Below are 18,072 nucleotides of genomic sequence, written 5' to 3' on the forward strand. Positions count from 1 at the left end.
GGGGTAGATGGAAAAAAGTTAATTAAAAATCATTAGCATAATAAATAACTACATACGCATATTGTATTACTTCTTACATTTTCACATGCAATGGATCAGTTAACATGATCATTTAGCAAAGAAATATATTTTCAATTAAGTTGAGATCACCAATGTCCACTGTTTCATTTTTTAAATATGGCATATTAACATCCAAGACACACTTTGAATTTCACCTAAAACAAATGCTTTGAAAATTTTCATTCAGAACTTTCTCAATCTCAAATCACATTCGCATTTCTTTTTATCATCCTCATAATATTTATAAGTCAAAATTACAAAATGAAGGCTATGATACCCACAGATTAGGGAATATTTAACGCCTTATTAAGGTGAATAGTCCTCCGGTTAATCATTAATGAAAGGGGTGGGTATCCACAGCTCAAGCTCATGGCATGCTATCTCCCATTGTTTGTCCAACTAAGAGTAGACCACGTGGCTGTGTGAAGTGAGCACAAGCACGCATAAAGCTCAAACCTTATCAACAAGCTACGCTTCCCTTTGCCATACCATATGGGACTACTACTCTGGACTCCAAGAAACGCACGGCTACAATTGCAGATGGCCTCTTCTGGGGTGACGAAGAATAATTACAAAACTTGGAACACTGTTCATTGGCACAGTATATAACTAAAAAAACCATTAGTGAACTCAAAATAGCACACCAACCAGTACGAATAATTAATACATGATTTTAAAATAATATCAAGCCACAAACCAAGACCTTAACCAATGCACCATGGCTATAATATTGTTTTAAAGGAAACTCAAATTATTTTTGCCAACATTTTTGATCATTAAGGACATACAATTTTATAAAGATTTTAATTTCAAGTTTATGTATAACAATATTACCCGTTAACTGGCATAATTTTATTTATTTTATTTATAGACTCAATTGGGGTTAGATTGAAATTTTATAGTTCCTTCTTCCACCTTACTCCGACAAATTACAATTAAGACAGTTACAAATATCCATGCCACTGGTGGAGGAAAACCCGTGTTGGCAAGAATTGAACCCATAACCTCTGGGTTAGCAGGCGAGGAAGTTACCTTGCCACCACTGGGGCCGGCATAGAGAGAACTAGATAAAAGTTGAAGAATAATCTTGGCGTACCCATTGTGGATTTTATTAACAAAAGGCATTTGCACATCAGTAAAGTGCACGACAAACTTGAAGATTTAGACTTTAGTTCAGTTTGGATTTTTCCCATGCTACGTGCATGTTGCTTCAGAAATTCGGAAGTTTATGTGATAATGTTTCCCTTCCATTAACATCAGTGATGCTATGAATCTAATTTCAAGGTAATAAATGCCTAAGGATCAAAATTTCAGTTTCTCCATAATATTACCCGTCTCCTTGAAAGTGTTTCTGAATTCACTCGGGCACTTGCCACCAAACTGTGTTTATGCAAAAGATTGTGTTCTTTGCCAGTCAGAAATTGAGGCAGTACTAGCTATTTTATGGTGCACATAAGTGAGAGGCATCTTTGAATGATACCCAGGATCAGAGTATCACTGTCTCATGAAACGGCACGATGATTTTCTATTTGTGTGGTATGACCTTAAATGAAATCTTAATTTTTAAAGGAAGCATTTTTCCTCATAGGACCTAATCAAAGCTCTCTCGTCAAATGACATCATTTGTTTTCTTCAGCCCTTCCCCACCCACATGCAACTCTCCAGCGCGTCAACCCAACTCGGCTCTAAAACCAAAAAAAGAAACCCATGAACTCAAATGTGGATATTCAATTTAAAACAACACATCACATACAAAACCAATGAAACCACAAACCTTTAATTATTTGAGAGCTGCCCAATGAAATCAAAATGAGATACACTTAACGCTTTAAACACAGACACACAAGCAATGGACTGTTATTGTAATATCTGCAACATTATGAGGGTAAAAAGAAACTAAACATTTCAAACACAATAAAAATTTAATATTTCACGACCATGGTTTTGATGACCTCATAATGAAGGAATCCCACAAAGTTAAACCTGAAACTGTTCTGTTTACCTGCAAAAAAAACATTATTTTCCTCAGCCATTCCCAGTATATAAGCACACAATCAACTAAGATACCCAATGAAACTGTCCCTTCAATAAAAGACAATCATGGAGACATATAAAATGAAATGTGATTCTCTAAAATAACACGCCTGACAAACACCAAATATTAAACCAGGACTTTTTTGCAGATTCATAACATTGAACACCAAATGGCTTAATAAATAAATTAGGTACAAACAGGCTCAATTGAAATTGTAAAAGGAAATAGGAAACTAAGTATTTATTAATTTTATAGCAATTTTCTTCAAAAATTAGCAAAAATATGTGCAATATCCGAAGCACCCAGCTCTATTGGCTCAACAAATTCCAACTAACACAATCACTTTAACTTCATGCTCGGCCATTACAAAAACTGAAAAATTTGGTGGCCTCAGGATCAAGAGAAGGGAAAAGGGTCGAGTGCTGGAAAATTAAGAGCCCTGTAGTTGAGTCAACCTGCACATTTCAACTTTGGAGAACCAACTGGATCAGAGTAATGAGAAACAATATTTATATATTCTGTGTACCCTAGCATACATGGAAAACTGTATTCAATTGAGTTAAAGGCATCTTAGTTCTTTAGCCATTGTCACTGAAAAAACTTCAAGTCACAGGTGCAGAGGAGGAGAGTGCTTCGGCCCATAGATAATCAATAACGGGCATTGATTGAAAAGACATTCGAACGAAGATAGAATAACAGTACATCCTTACTGGTTATGCAACCTGGCCCAACTACTGTGCCCCAGTTGGTCACATACAACCAAGGATATGAGTGAATGTGCTTCGCAATTAATTATCACCAAATATGCATTTTGTACGAGGGCTTCTAAAGTAGGAGTGGTGTCAGTGGTACGACTGTCTCGCAACGAAACTGGAAACATTGAGAACAAGAACAAATATATTCACATCAAACAGTCAAACAAGTTACAAATACTGCAGGGACAGATTGACATGCAAACAAGCGCACACGTGGCCCTAGAAGCCCACTTTACTCAAGTACGCTAAATACAGGGTTCGTCCGGAAAATAAGTGTACTGAGCTCAGGAAAAAAAAATTATTACACTTTTACATATCTTAAGCTAATATTCCTCAAAATAGGACCCTTGTGAGTCGATACACTTGTTCCAGCGGCGTTCCCATTCCTGGAACGCTCCCGCGAAGGCATCATCGGGAACCTCTCGAAGACTCGTCGTCGACCTCTTCTCTGCCCTCCACGAACATCTTGTGCCACCGAAAGATCATGTTTCTGGACATGGCTGACTCCCCGTAAGCCTGGTTAATCATACCGACAGTTTCGGTAGACGATTTCCCAAGCTTTACCGCAAATTTGATGGAATAACGCTGCTCCAAAAACTTCGGCATCGCGTTCCGTGACGTGGGTCGAGCGTGGAGGTTCGCGTTAACAGAGCTCCTCACTACACCACAGCTCAGAGCCGACTGCCTTTTTCAGCGTCGCTTGCCAACATACCCCCCTCCAATCGCAGCCCGTCAGAGCGGTGCTGGGCGCGCCTGGAGCGGCGCGCCCAGCCCAGGAGTCAGTACAATTATTTTCCGGACGAACCCTGTATAAAAGTTTTTAAAATCTTTTATCTAGAATATCTCAGCGACGTTTCCTAATTAACTGGGTAAATGAGAGCACAAAATAATAAATAAATAAAATTTGTACCATGGTGGAGATTGTTATTATCCCCAAAAAACTAGAATTGAAAAAATTCGGTTTTATTCTATGAAAAAACAGTAAACATGCTACCATTCATCACGCTCGTCCTAACTTTATGAATGAGTCCAATAGAGGGAAATCAATGCTCTACACAAAAGGTGGGGTACATGGTAGTCCTAGAGTAGTGTTGGACTGCTGACTGGAGGGCCCTCATTCGATACCTCGGCACACCTATGGGCACCCTAAGCTTCACCCGAGTTGTGTGATTTTACGGGTGCCAGATTTTCCTGGGAAACCATAACCGGCACGGGGAAAGGAACAGGCCCAGAGGAGGAACCGTGCACAGAGGAGGAACTGCTGTATGTCATCCAACTCATGGCCCTCAACACCCTGCTACTGCATGAATTTCACGAGCCGTAAAGGGCTTAGAACTAGGTGCACCCTACTATCACCTACCAAACCGACCTTCGGGTTCATTGCTTTGTTCATGGTTTTATTCTTAAAGTTGTAAAAACCATACGGTAGGAATTATTCGGTTGGGGTTGAAAAAGTCCAAACAGACAACTCCAAAGTGTATTATATCCAAAATATTACTAAATAATGTTATTATATACCAATATGAATTTTGCAACCAATTTCACTCAATATTTATTAATTGCCCAGGTAACTGCCGTTTATCTACTGTTTACATTCAAAATTTATTCCTAACCATTATCAATTCAAAGGAATTATTTCGCTTTATTCAAAATTAACATGGCAATGCCAATTCTAGATATTATTATGAAAGGTGCTCAAATATTTGGACATTACACCATTTTTGGTATACTGCACCATACTCAATGTTAAGTATTGGAAATGCCATCGTAAGTGCGGTGCACGTTTGACTACCATAAATGAAGTTCAGAGTGCTCTTGTGCGCAGAGGAGGAACCGCTGCATCTCATCCAACTCATGGCCCCAATCCCGAAGAAGCACGGGTTTTGCGTACAATGAGTGACATGAATGGGGCAAGCACGTGAACATGTGGAGTGTCCACCATCGGCAATCAGTCGGCTCACGACGGACATCCGTACGAGCTCATTCACCAATTGCCAGACTGATTAAAAAAAACTATGGTAGGCGATTACTTCCTTATTTATGATTCTTTCGAAGACCCCGATTATGACTTGACTTGCGGAAGAATAATTGTCTTTTCAACCATCGCAAACCTGAAAATACTTTTAGATTTAAAATCTATTATTATGATACTTGGGAGCCTGTACAATTTCCTTAATGACTTGCCAAAGGAGAAGACTAGCATTGAATATATCTTATGCAAATTAAGTTTGGGATGAAAAGTGAAAAAAGTTTCTGATGGACATCTGCAACGAGTTGAAGACTGTATCGTCAGTCAAGTTCACGACTAAAACGACTAAGTGGACGATGACAATCAACTGCAATGCATTGAAAATATTGGTCATAATTTAAATTTATAAATGTCATAAAATAAAATATGGTGCTCTTATACCTGTCTATTTATTGCCTTTTGGAAAGAATGCATTGTACTTTCCAGGCTTTGGATTTTTCAGACTTTGGACTTCAATCCTTGGATTTACCAGTTTTGACTTTTTCACATACAATCGAAACATTCCCTTTGCAGATATCCTTGTCCTCCCCGTTTTTCACGACTGTCCACCTAACATGCATAAACGCACTTAAGTTTCCTACCTTCCAGCGTATTACAGTAAAATCTTAATAATCCGCAAGTAATTTATCCATTTTGCAGATTAACCGTGCTATTCTCTCTTCCCAGCACCTCAAACTTTTAATGAAATTGCAATCATAAATACAATTAAATGATCTGAAATTTTGACTTTAGTTTTAAAACATAAAAGTTTGCTTAAAAGTTTTGAATTTAACACAATAAAAAGCTGTCAAAAGTGTTTAAGATTTAAATTAAAACATTTTGTAATAAACGTACTTTCTCATTATCATTTCCCTTGCATTCATTAGCCCTTGGAATTCCATATTCTCCTTTAAGGCAAGCAAATACAGGTAGGTACACTGCTTTGCCATGCAGGTAATGAGTCACCAACTGTCTGCATTGCATTATTTTAATCAGCATCATATGATGAATATGAATCTACACGAGCAATCCTTGGTCAATATCTGTCATTTGCCAGCCATTTGTTTTCTCCTGGCTATATGATTGGTTCAGCTTTCTGAGAAAAATATGTTTTGCTAGTCTCTTGATCAGAGAGTACCGTGTCTTTTAAGCCTTAAAATCTTTATTCATGTACTTTTAACAAACCAGAGTTAATTTTAATCCATTTAAAAATAAATGTACAAATGATGGAAAATTCTGAGCGTGTACTATTTGACTTCGATGCATAGCTTTACTTTAAAATTCTTCTAAGACTTTCAAAATTCATTTAGCAGGGTTGGGTTTAAAAAACTAGCTCTTAATAAATGCTTAAATGTTCAAGATCTATCAAGAGCATAAATTGCACATTCACCACTAAACATGCAATTTGTGATTCAAAGAATTGGTGAAAGGACAATTAAAATGTCAACCATTGAAACAGCGGATCGATTCTAAAGCTACCAATCACAGAGATTACACAAAAATAACTAACACAAACAATAATAAACCACTAAGCATTTACAATTTTTGCACAACATTTTTTTCCATTGTCCGACACTCACCACCATCTGGGTCGTCCGCCAGTCCGTCACCCATTGAGCTGCGACTGGACACGCTTCCAAATCGCTCTCTCATGGAGCCACCGTTCCCAAGATCCTCGTTATAGCTGCGACTTCGGAACACGCCTAGTTTCCTATCTTCCGCCTCATCCACGATATCCAAATCCCGATTCCCCCTCGGGGCCGACTGACTGATACTCCTGGGGAGAGGCACCGCGCTTCCCTTGTGGTCTGGAGAAATTATGGGCTGATGGCCAGGCACAGGGAGGTACGACAGGCGCCCAGAATACGTCCGCAATCCTATTGACAAAGCATAACAATGACAGTTATTTCCACAATCTCGTCAATGAAAATCACTGGAAAAACATTGACCCATTGAACTTGCAATTGGAAGGTTATTTCACATTACCTCAACTCTCTTCACAAATGTTCCAACATTTTATTTTTTTATTTAAAGTTCAATTTAAAATTATTATGCAATTTTTAAGCAGTAAAAATAAATCATACAAAACAACAAATTTCATGTGATATCACAACTATGCATGAAGGGATTAATCTTGAAGGGAACAGTCTTGAACCTTGTTCCAGGTCATCAGCAATCTTTCAATTCCATAGAATACCATCTTTGCTGCCCTCATCCTTTCCCCAGTCTCCTTCATTTCACGTTCTCAGCTACTTCCCACCACACCTCGTAAACACTCAAACCTCTCCACCTGTCCAATACCTAACTCATATCTGCTTCATGTCCTTTATCATCCCTTCCCTTCCAATCCACCGGGTTTTAATCTTTCCTTTGTCCATCCTTATCATGCAACTCTTAAACCTTCTGTTAATCTTTTATAGCACTTCCCTGAATATTTGAGGACCTCCCACCATCATACCATTCGCTTATTTAATGCATCCTATTGTCTCTCACCACTTTGCACTTTGTTCTTTCTTTATCTTACAAACTCTTTTCAATTAACTCTTCCAAGGACATCACAAACAGACTGACACAGTGTGTACTTTGAATCTTTTCAAGAGAATATTTGGTGACCTTCTAATATTCTAGAAAAGATTGTACACATTGTACCATCTCCCTGGCAGTAGGCAGTGGAAACTAGGAGGGAATTCACTCCCACAGCAGGATGCTCAAAGGTCATTTCTGTTTTGACAATTATTTCTTCTACAGCTAATTGTAACAAATGACAATTAGCTGTAACATGAACCATACTTCCCAACCCATAACATGAAGTCGTGCACGAGACTGATCATGATTTTTCAGGTTAGAATTTATTGAAAATACTTGGATCACACAGAGAAGACCACAATATTTCGATGCTCACACTTTATACGAAGAAAATTGAATTTTTACACTTAAAAATTAGCAGTCACACTTACATCAAAGTTTACTCAAAGAAGAAACCCAGCAATTCATCATTGAAAATGCTTTTCAGCTGTCTTGTTACAGTACTCGTAGTAAGGAGTAATTTATGACTCAAAGTTTAAAATTCAATACTGCATGACAATCTTTTCTGCATGGATCCCACGAGTGGTTACTTGCATTTCAACTTTTTATGCAATATTTAGTTTCTGATATTATCGAAATTGGTATTAAAAGCAAACATTTTTCTATGCCTTCATGACACTCTCCAACTACTTGAGATTTACGCACGCATTGGCATAGGGGCAACATCACTCACTGTTAGCCCAACACATTTTAAGGTTTGTGGCAGCAGCACATGTGAGATGAAACTAAGTGTGCCACAATTTATATATTTGTGATATACTTGGGAATTTTTGAGAAGTACTGTCGAGGAAATATTGAAACTGAGTACGTCACTACTGAGTCAAAACAATGACAACATTGAAATTTGTCATCAAGGTAACCATTTTCTATGCCTGATGCAGAAAAAAAATACTTTTTAAATATTTCACTGGTGGATCAGCTTGCATTTAAAGGTTGAAGTTATACCCATGCACCCCCACCAGTCCATAAGATGCAGGCTGATTTTTGAGCCCATTTTGGATTTTTTTTTTAAGTGTGTCTGAAGGGCCAGGAAATACAGTAATGAATTTTATGGCTAATTCTACTTTCTGAACTATTTTCCATGAAGAATTTGGATTTGATACTTTCATTATTTCGGACAACAATTTTTTTCCCTATTTTTAACAAAGTATTTGAAAATTTTTTACATTTTTACAATTTCAGAGTTACACTGGATAAAATTAATATTTAAAAATCCTTTACCATGGCATCATAAAACAAGAAAGAAATCCTAGGAGGAGCATTAAAGATTCCAGATTGAATGGGAATAAGATTTCACATTTACTCGTATTTATGACAAAGGAAAACCATTGTTACTTTGTCATAAAATCACTTAAGTGAATTATTAATTATTCAACTTAGAAAGCATTATTAATTTTAAAAAAGTCATTCAAAATTTTTGAGAACATCCACAAAACTCATAGTGGCAGGCACAAAGCTTTTCTCCTTTGAGTGAGGAATTCATCATCAGCAGACATTCCCTTCCCGTCTTCCTTGAGTGTACAGATGCAGATGGTGCACCTGAGGCCAGTCTCTCAATATCTTGGAACACTGCTCAAGCTAAGCATCCATCATGCGAGAGAATATTCATTTGGCAAACTGAAGAACAAGTGGCTAAACTTTTATAACCAAATAATTAAAAACCTATGAGGTCTGTCCAATTAATACGCAAACTGAGGCCATAGAAACTTTATTTTGCAAAATTTGTTCTACATCAATTTTGTCCCCTGTTCAAAGTACTCTCCATTCATATGGCTATGCACTTATTCCATCTTCTTCTTTTCATGCACTGTTTAAAGCACCCTTGGAAGTCCTCCTCGGCAGTTAGGCTTTTTAGTTTTCTCGTCATGTCTTCCTTTATTCTGTCCAAATCTTCCCAGTGATGTTCCCTCAATAAGGAGGATGATCAAGAATGACGATTGAATTTTTTTGCCAGAAACTGGCGAGCAATCAATGCCGAATGTGCAGGTGCATTGTCATGGTGAAGGATCCATCCATCATGTTCGGTTAAAATAGTGTGCACTGTTGATTTTCCTAAATTCAGTTCATCAGCTATCATTTCGGGAAGTTTTTCGACGGTCGGTATGGACAAGGGATCGCTCACGACCAATGTTGTCGTCAACACAGGGGGTCGAAGGTCTTGCCACGGCCTTGCATCTCCCTTGCATTGCATCTTGTAGGCAATCTATAAAATGCTTAATCCACTTGAAAACGGATGTATTCCTCAGAGTATTATCACCGTAAACAGCTGTCAACCTTTCAGTAATTTCTCGATAACTTTTACCACTGCACTTCACCATAAAACCTGATATGTTGATTCGTTGCTCCGTGATTTTGTCAATTTCCATTTTTGACAAACAGTAAAAACAAGGACAACAGAAACTATAACATAACTGGCATCTAAATCACAGCTTGACGATCCACCAAGCACAGACGGCTCATGGACGGGGTCTCGGGCGCTAGTGGGGGGAGGCTATAGTCCACGTCATGGCCACCAGATTGCACCGGTTTGCGTATTTATTGGCCAGACCTCATACACAGATGAATATATCAAATTACAGTTCCATATTACGCTAGAATAACACATTACTGGCTGTAGAAATTCCGAGTTAAAGCTGAAAATTGACTGGAAAAATGCATTCAATTTGACTCTTGATGAATCCACAGATATTCGAGAAAATGTTCAGCTGGCTGTGCTCGCCCATTATGTTTCTTGAGTTGTTACACCCAACGACACTCAAAAAGTTATAATTCATGGCGTTGATATCAATAGTGCTCATGACATGATACTGAAAAAATAACACCCTCCTTTAAGTAAACTTGTTGGGGTCGTAGCACCCCGATGCGGCACCTTCAATGAACAATTACATGAAATGTATAGCCGACTGTCCTTTTGAAAAGAGATCCTAGGATTCCCCAGCCCTCTTTTCCCTCTTCACATTATAATTCACTTTGAAAATCTGAAGCCTAAATACTTCATGCATAAAGATGTTCTTATGACGACCGAGTAAGCTGTGATATTTACATTCAAATAAATGCAAAGAATAATCTTCAGATTTCCTGGAGGAGTTGTCTGATCCAAGATTTTTCAGGTGATATATCATTCTAGTGCAATTATAAAGTGTTGCACAACCAACCAGAGAATAGATAGATTTTTGTGCAACTGCCCCAGACTATCATTAAAATTCTTACCGAAAAGGATAAATCATATACAAAACTCATTAATGATAATTGGCCATAAGATTTGATGTTTTTAACTGATACAAGGGTAATTTGAAAAGTTCTCAGAATGGAATAAAAATAAACAACTTATCTCAGGGAAACTTTTTTTTATTTTTCAATTTAGCCTCCCTGTACACTAATGTGAGGTCCCGTGTCTTAATCCCATCTTGAAAAATAGATTCCTTCAGACCTGCAGATTAACCCTCTACTTCAGCCGTTAGTTCTTTGTCTGAAGAGAATCTTCATCCACCGAGGAAAATTTTGAGCTTGGGGATGAGATGGAATTCTGATGGTCTCAAGTCATAAGGCGGGTGTGGTAACACTTTGTATCTTAGTTCACCTATTCTAGGCATGGCAATGACACTTGAGCGGGGGTTTGCATTGTCTTGATGAGAGATGACTTTTGCCAAACCTGGCCTTTTTTCGTGTATCTTATGCTAATCTCTCGGACCAACTAAAGGTCCAAGGAGGTTAGCGGAGTATTTTGCAGTAATTGTTTGACCAGTGGGAAGATAATCCATCAGCAGAATCCCTTTCGCATCCCAGAAAATCCCTTTCCATCCAACCATATTATAATACCTTCCCTTTCTTTGGAGGGGGTGAATAAACATTCTTTCTCTAGGGTATAGAAGTGGACCCAAGTTTCATCTGTGGTCACCAACTGGCCCAGAAAATCTTGTCGGTTGCTCTTAAAATGCAGCAAACATTCTTTGGAAATTTCTTTGCTGATGCATTTGTGATACTACATCAAGAGTTGCAGCACCCATCTAGCAGACAATTTTCTCATGTTCAATCCCAAAGTTAAAATGCGATATGCCCGTTTAGATGACATCCCTACAGCTTCAGCAATTTTTCGCACTTTCAGTCAGTATTCCTCCATGAACATTTTAAGCACTTTTGCTATCATTCCTGGCATCATAGTGGCACGTTTTGGCTGACCACCACGTGGATCATCATCTAAGCTGTCCCTGCCATCTTTAACTCGTTTGTCCACTTGGCAACACTTGAATCTGAAGGAGCAGAAAGTTTTGAAACACGGCATGTATTATTTCCTTTGCTTTCGTAACTTTCTTTACAAAATATTTAATCACTGCTCGAATCTCAATTTTTTCCATCTTCACAAATCGCTACACGGGGACAACAACAGAGAGGCATCCGCAATGCAGATCTCTTCCAAGAGCATGGACACATTACATGTTTACTCATTAAGGATTACCTATTACTACACCCAAAACTTGTTGCGCTAGTGCTGACATCTGGTGGTGATGCAGAGAACATTTCAAACTACCCTCGTACAATATGTAGAACATTTTCAATTGTTCAACTCAGTGGACCAAGGAAGGGGGGGAAATATATCTGATCTTATTTAAACAACAGCTTTCTAAGAAGCCCAACTTTTTCAGAATGACCTCATCATAAAAAATTCAACCATTTTCCACAAATATAACTCAGATATTTCCTTAAACAGGATGAAAATTTTTAAGAATATCACAAGATACATTAAAAGACCTGGTGGTAGATTTCAATCAATTTCATTCCAATTTAATCCATTGCAATTATTTTGATCAGCGATGGTTTTCCAATTTTTCAGTTGGTGCTTGCTTAAGCAATGAGTGCCAAAATAGAATGAAAAGAGATTGGAGAATATCAGGCCCTGCGAATGCATCAGAAGGTATCCACATCCCCAACTGAATTTTGGAAACTTGCTCCCCAAGTATCCCAGTTCAGGATAAACTGCTGGCCCCCTTATTTCAATTACTGGTCCAACCTATTCCTGTGAGTCCCTCAACCCAGCCATTAAAATTAGTCAAATCAAAGCACTTTCAAAATTCAAATAAACTGTGGAAGGTGCCGCAGAAGTAACTTATAATGGAGTCATCTACTACAACGCAACAATTTCAAAGTGCAACAACTATTCGCCTTGATTGAGATTCAAATCTCAATCCCTACGACCCTGGATCTTCGGCCCAGTGCTTCAGCCCATTGAGCTAACGAGTCATCTTCTAAAACTCCATTATTTATAACTTTGAGGGCTCTTGTTCCTTGAAATTGCACTTACTGGTAAAAAGTCAAAACCCACTCAAAATATAGAGACTGAACAAGTAACTTTGAAAAAATCTACAAGATCAATAAATAATTATTATTCCGTTAAGAAACAAGAAAATTTATGTTTTCAATGGCAATTCATGTATTTTCTTAAAATTACTATATGTAATATGAACATTTCTGAAGTGCTGATTTTTTTAAATAAATTGTCTCCAGATAATTTTGAGCTATAGATACTTGCAACTCACAGTTGCATGAAGTTTAGTCAGTGATCCAAATATTTGCGAATTATTGCAAGAATAAAAGGCCATACATAATATTTGCATTATAATGCAATGCGAAAAACAAACTCAGACTGGCTTCCACTTGCTTTAACCCGCCACTTTTCTCTTACTTCAACTTACCCAACAACTTTGCTGGTACTTACCGATTAGCCTGGCAACACTCCAAATGGTGAAACGCTGCCCACCCATAGCTCTTAATCTCTCACTCTCAATGTCAATGTCAGCAAGGAACCCCCATCCAACAGACAAGAATGAAAACATTATCTGGAATGATATTTACAACGCACACAATTAGGAATTGACTGAACTTAATTACGTTAAACAAAACCTCACTAAAATTTACCACCAACAAGTACTCCACAACTTCTAATAATGAGTATTTCTCTCTCAGAGGTCTCTTAAATCACTAAATCCATAGAATGCAGTTAAACTCAATTTCAATACAACAGAGGTATTAAATACGCAAAAATTCCTGTATCACTTGATTCACATGCAGAACACAATCAGAAATGTAAAACAAGAGTGTCTGAATCAAGATGCCTTTCTTATTTTGTAACACAATTATAAATAATGATAATAATACCTCGTATGTATATTTCCACTGTCCTTTATTTATGTACAACTAGTTTCAATGCTTAGGCGTTATCATCAAGTGTGTTCTTCATTTAATGAACATGAACTTCGACAAAGTTGAGCCAGAAACAATTGAATAATAATACCTCTATACTGGGGAAAGTTTGAGACTAAATAATCCCCCTCTTTCACCTAATCCCTTGTCATTTACATGCATAAATAAATATAAAAGCATTGAAACAAAGAGTCTAGTCAACTTTTACAGTTATTTTATAAAAATGCAAAATTTAACTTAAAAAATAATGATAATAAATAAAATAAATGCTACATTGGGGAAAAATAAAATGGATAGAGTGTAGAATGATATGTACATTGGTGGGAAAAGCGCTGGGATTATTTACTGATGTCTTTTTTGAATAAAACCCACATCAGGAAAAGGAGCACCAGAGGAAGGGCGAGCCTTGGAGAAACCAGCACCAGCTGCCTCACAAGTTCTATCTCATTCCAAACCCTTCATTTTTTTAATCTCATAATTATGCATATTCTCACTTTATTTAAACAGAACAATGAGTAATTTTGTGCACAAGTACATTAAAAATGTATATCCATAAAACTGAAGTGTCATGTGAAACTTCTAATGAAATCTAACATTATTATTTCAAAAAGTGTTCAATTTAAGGTTTTTTAATAATCATAATTTTCACTTTGTGCAAAATTATTTACGGCAAAAAAATTTGTGTACTATCTTTAACAAGAAAATACTATAAAAAGCTGAAATTATGGTGCACATGACTAATATTTTTAGCATTTCTTTGAAATATTTTGATAGACTCACCTGCAAAAAATATGTTCACCAAAACATCAAGTCAAATGGTACTGAACTTATATTTAGAAAAGTATGGACTTATCACTGCTAAGAAGCATCTCAAAGTTCCTGATTCAGAGCAATTTAAAATTCCAAATTAACAAAAAATAAACTAAGCAGACGATGATTTATGTTCCACTTGGTACACTAAAAAGAACATCATGACTACTGCCCACTTCACACACATTTATTACTTGACTTTGAATGGAGTTTCAAAGCACCAAGTTTGTTAAGCGTGTTTTTTAAATATATTTACTCATTTAGCATTAGTCCAAAATCAGCACATTTTGGCCTTTACATTGAGCAATTAACAATGATAAAATGGTCACATTTACAAACACTAAAGCCCTAGGTGGAGGAAAACCCACCCGGGTGGAAATCGAACCCGCGACCTTTGGAATGGCAGACAAGGATGTTACCCCACTGCCACTGGGGTCAGCAAATATGAATCATTAAGAAAATATTAATTGATTTTTTGAAAGTTTTTTTATTAATATGATGCCCAGCAATCAGTATTTTGTGTCGTTATATTTACACCAAGGACTGTTCGCTTAACTGCTAGAGAGCATTTTCCAAAATTCACTGTATATTTATTGGACAATATGGGTTCAAAGGACAGTTTCCATGGCTATCAGAAAAAGAAGTCCAAGGACCATATTTTTCTCTTATTTTGCCTAGCGGTAGGATTTATAATTCTGTGATTTAACCACAACGCCATGAGAGAAGAGTCTCCGGCCCATTTGGGAAAATCCCAAGTTATCAAAATTAGTCAAGTGAATCTACCAAATTATCACAAGCACACATTACTTGATTGACCCAAGTGCAACAACCAAATTCAAATGATGATCAAATATAAACTATGCCACTTGAAGCAATAACAAGAGTACTTGTGTTTTACCATAAATATATAAATAATGAAATATAATATAACCACACAAGACTATGTTGTCGCACAAGAGGTCCCAGCCAGGGCCTTTGCCTGAATGTCTCGGGATACCAAAATAAACGAGATTGAAGATGGGGTGGAGTGACCATAGAATTTTTACAAATTTGCCATCCTCAAATATTTTTGCTTCTTTCAATCCTAAGAAGGGTGAGCCGTGATGAAACAATAAATTGTAAAAATTTCTCCATATCCCTCTTAACTTATGACACACTCCAGATGCAGTGAATCCCTCAGCATTTCTCCCCCCCGGGTAATGAAAATAATACAGAAATTAATTCTAGTTCCTTTCCTAGGGAATATATCTCACAATGTTATTACTTTTATCAAAATCACCCGAAGTAACCAACCCCTTTCCTACCAGCAGACTAACTTCACTTTAATGAAATTTTTATTCACATTTACATAATTTTAATGACTTAGAGAAAGAACTGTGCTTAAACTGTCCGTGCTTTTGTAAACTGTCCGTGCTTTTTAATGACCAAGAGAAAGAACTGTGCTTAAAATGTCCGTCCGTTGTAACCGTGACAGTTTAAGACCATGCTTAAACTGTCACGGTTACAACATTTTTTGACAAGAACACAAGAATTAGGCATCAATTGCCAGTGGTAAGTCATTAGTAGTAAGCTCCAAAATGCCGTAAGAACACACATTTCTGCAGAAAATGTTTTTGAAATTTCAGCACCCACTGCGAAATAAATACATTATTTTTTAATTCAAAAGAAAAATTCCCAAGTCTTCCAAAACCCTCCAATCACGTTAAATATTAAATGGAGAAAAATATATAAACATGTAATATAAAACATAATCGATCACCTGTGACTTAGTCTCAACGCGTGCCAAGTCCATGGGCAACGGCTGTCCTTTGACAATGTTCAGGGAAGACAAGAGAACTGGATTCTGGTCATATGGCTCCCTTAAATACAAAATGTGAGATGTGTGGAGAAAGAGAAAAGTAAAAGATATTTACACAAAAGTTGCATCAGAGTGGAAGAAGTAAGTGGAAATTAGCCAAGAATCGCAATAAATTCATAATATTCATTCAATCGAAGCTTGAACCATCAGCACCAACTCAATATGAGTGTCTGTAAACAAAGAATGTACCTGAGAGCTGTAATGATCAATTATTACCACGCTTGACTTTGTGGAACTGATCCATTATGGAAGGAAAAAATGCAGGTTTGTTAATTCCACTTTATGTTTTCATCTTACAACTTTACCTTTCATCATCAGCCGCTCTTTTGAACTTTACCTTCCATATATGTATGCATGTAAAAACCAATGTATGAGGTACGTCCGAAAAGTATCCAACCTGCGTTTTTAATTATTTTTTTTTATTGTGAGGGTGTTGTACACTTCAAATTTGCACCAAAAGGTCAGACAATCAACAAAGAATATTACGTTGAAGTTATGAAAAGATTGCGTGATGACGTGAGAAGTAAATGTCTCTGGTCAAACGGTGACTGGCTTCTTCACCACGATAACACCCCAGGGCATTCATCGAACCTTGTGCAGCAATTATTGGTGAAACACAGGAGATTGTACGGCTTCGCCAGCCTCCGCACAGTCCCGACATACCTTCTTGTGACTTTTGGGGATGTTCCCAAAATTGAAAATGGCACTCAAAGGAGAGCAGTTCGACAAGATATGTAGTGTAATTCGACGCGCAAGCTGAAGGCCATTCCGAAATCTGCGTTCGAGGACTGCTTTAAGATGTGGAAGCACCAATGCCTGGAGGGTGTGGTTCAATCAAATGGGGACTACTCCAAAGGAAGGATGCCACACGGCCCGGATGACCACGAAGTTTAACACCAATGCGGAGATATGAACGCAGGTCGAATAGTTTTAGGACACACCTCATATTTACCTTTTGGTCATGGGGAAACAGTATAGGGGCAAAATCAGGCATTTAGGGTTTAGACAGGAGTAGGAAGGGATAGGGTTTCAGAGGACAAATGTTTGGCACATCACAGAAAATCAGAAAAGCATGATGACACCATGTATTGAAACATAGGTCATAAGATAAAAAACATTAAGTGGAATTAATAAAGCTGCATTTTTTTCTTTCCGTGTACAAAATAACTTCATAAATATCCCATACAGATCATGAAATTGAAATCATGTCATCTACGAAGGATATCCAGAGTGTAAGTCAATTTTCAAGCATTGCTGCCCAAGCAATGTGATCATATTGGCACAGAGTGAGTGAGTTGATTCATTCACTTGCATGGTAATAAGGCCATTTCAAGAAATTCATTTCACATGAAATGTGGTCTGTGAACCATTTCTTGAATGAAACAAACAGCCACGGTGGAAGATTCTGGTCAGATTTTCTTTAATGTCAAAACTGTTTTTTTTTTAGCACTCATCTTAAGATAGCTCTGAACTGAGTAGACTTGAAGATAAAATTGAGTAGAAGTACGTATATTATTTATCATCTAGCAATCAGAAGAGGAAGTAATTCAGCAAAATGTTAGCACATGCATTAAAAAATGCAGTGGGGTAAATTAATCACATTCAGTTGATAATACTCACCCAGAGTAGTAGCAAATGGATTTGGCAAGACCATTGCCTGAGCCACCCGGGACAACAGCCACTGGAATTGCAATGGCTTTTTCCCAATCAGGACGTTCAAACATTCCATTCAGAACCTAAATTAGAACAGAGAAACGCACAT

At 37.3% G+C, this 18,072-nt stretch overlaps 1 protein-coding gene across 1 annotated transcript in view; it reads right to left on the bottom strand.

Moving 5' to 3' along the window:
• LOC139696206 (sphingosine kinase 2-like) overlaps nt 1-18,072 on the bottom strand; it is a 36,711-nt gene that overhangs the window by 14,943 nt on the left and 3,696 nt on the right. Inside the window, exons 3-6 of the mRNA XM_071594865.1 lie at nt 17,931-18,046; nt 16,212-16,311; nt 13,158-13,278; nt 6,439-6,735 (exon numbers count right to left, since the gene is read on the bottom strand). Coding sequence (XP_071450966.1) covers nt 6,439-6,735; nt 13,158-13,278; nt 16,212-16,311; nt 17,931-18,046 — 634 coding nt within the window. The remainder of the gene's footprint in view (nt 1-6,438; nt 6,736-13,157; nt 13,279-16,211; nt 16,312-17,930; nt 18,047-18,072) is intronic.

This window comes from Hetaerina americana, unplaced genomic scaffold, assembly GCF_022747635.1.
Source record: "Hetaerina americana unplaced genomic scaffold, ioHetAmer1.1.p SCAF_1, whole genome shotgun sequence".
NCBI classification, from domain to species: Eukaryota; Metazoa; Arthropoda; class Insecta; order Odonata; family Calopterygidae; genus Hetaerina; species Hetaerina americana.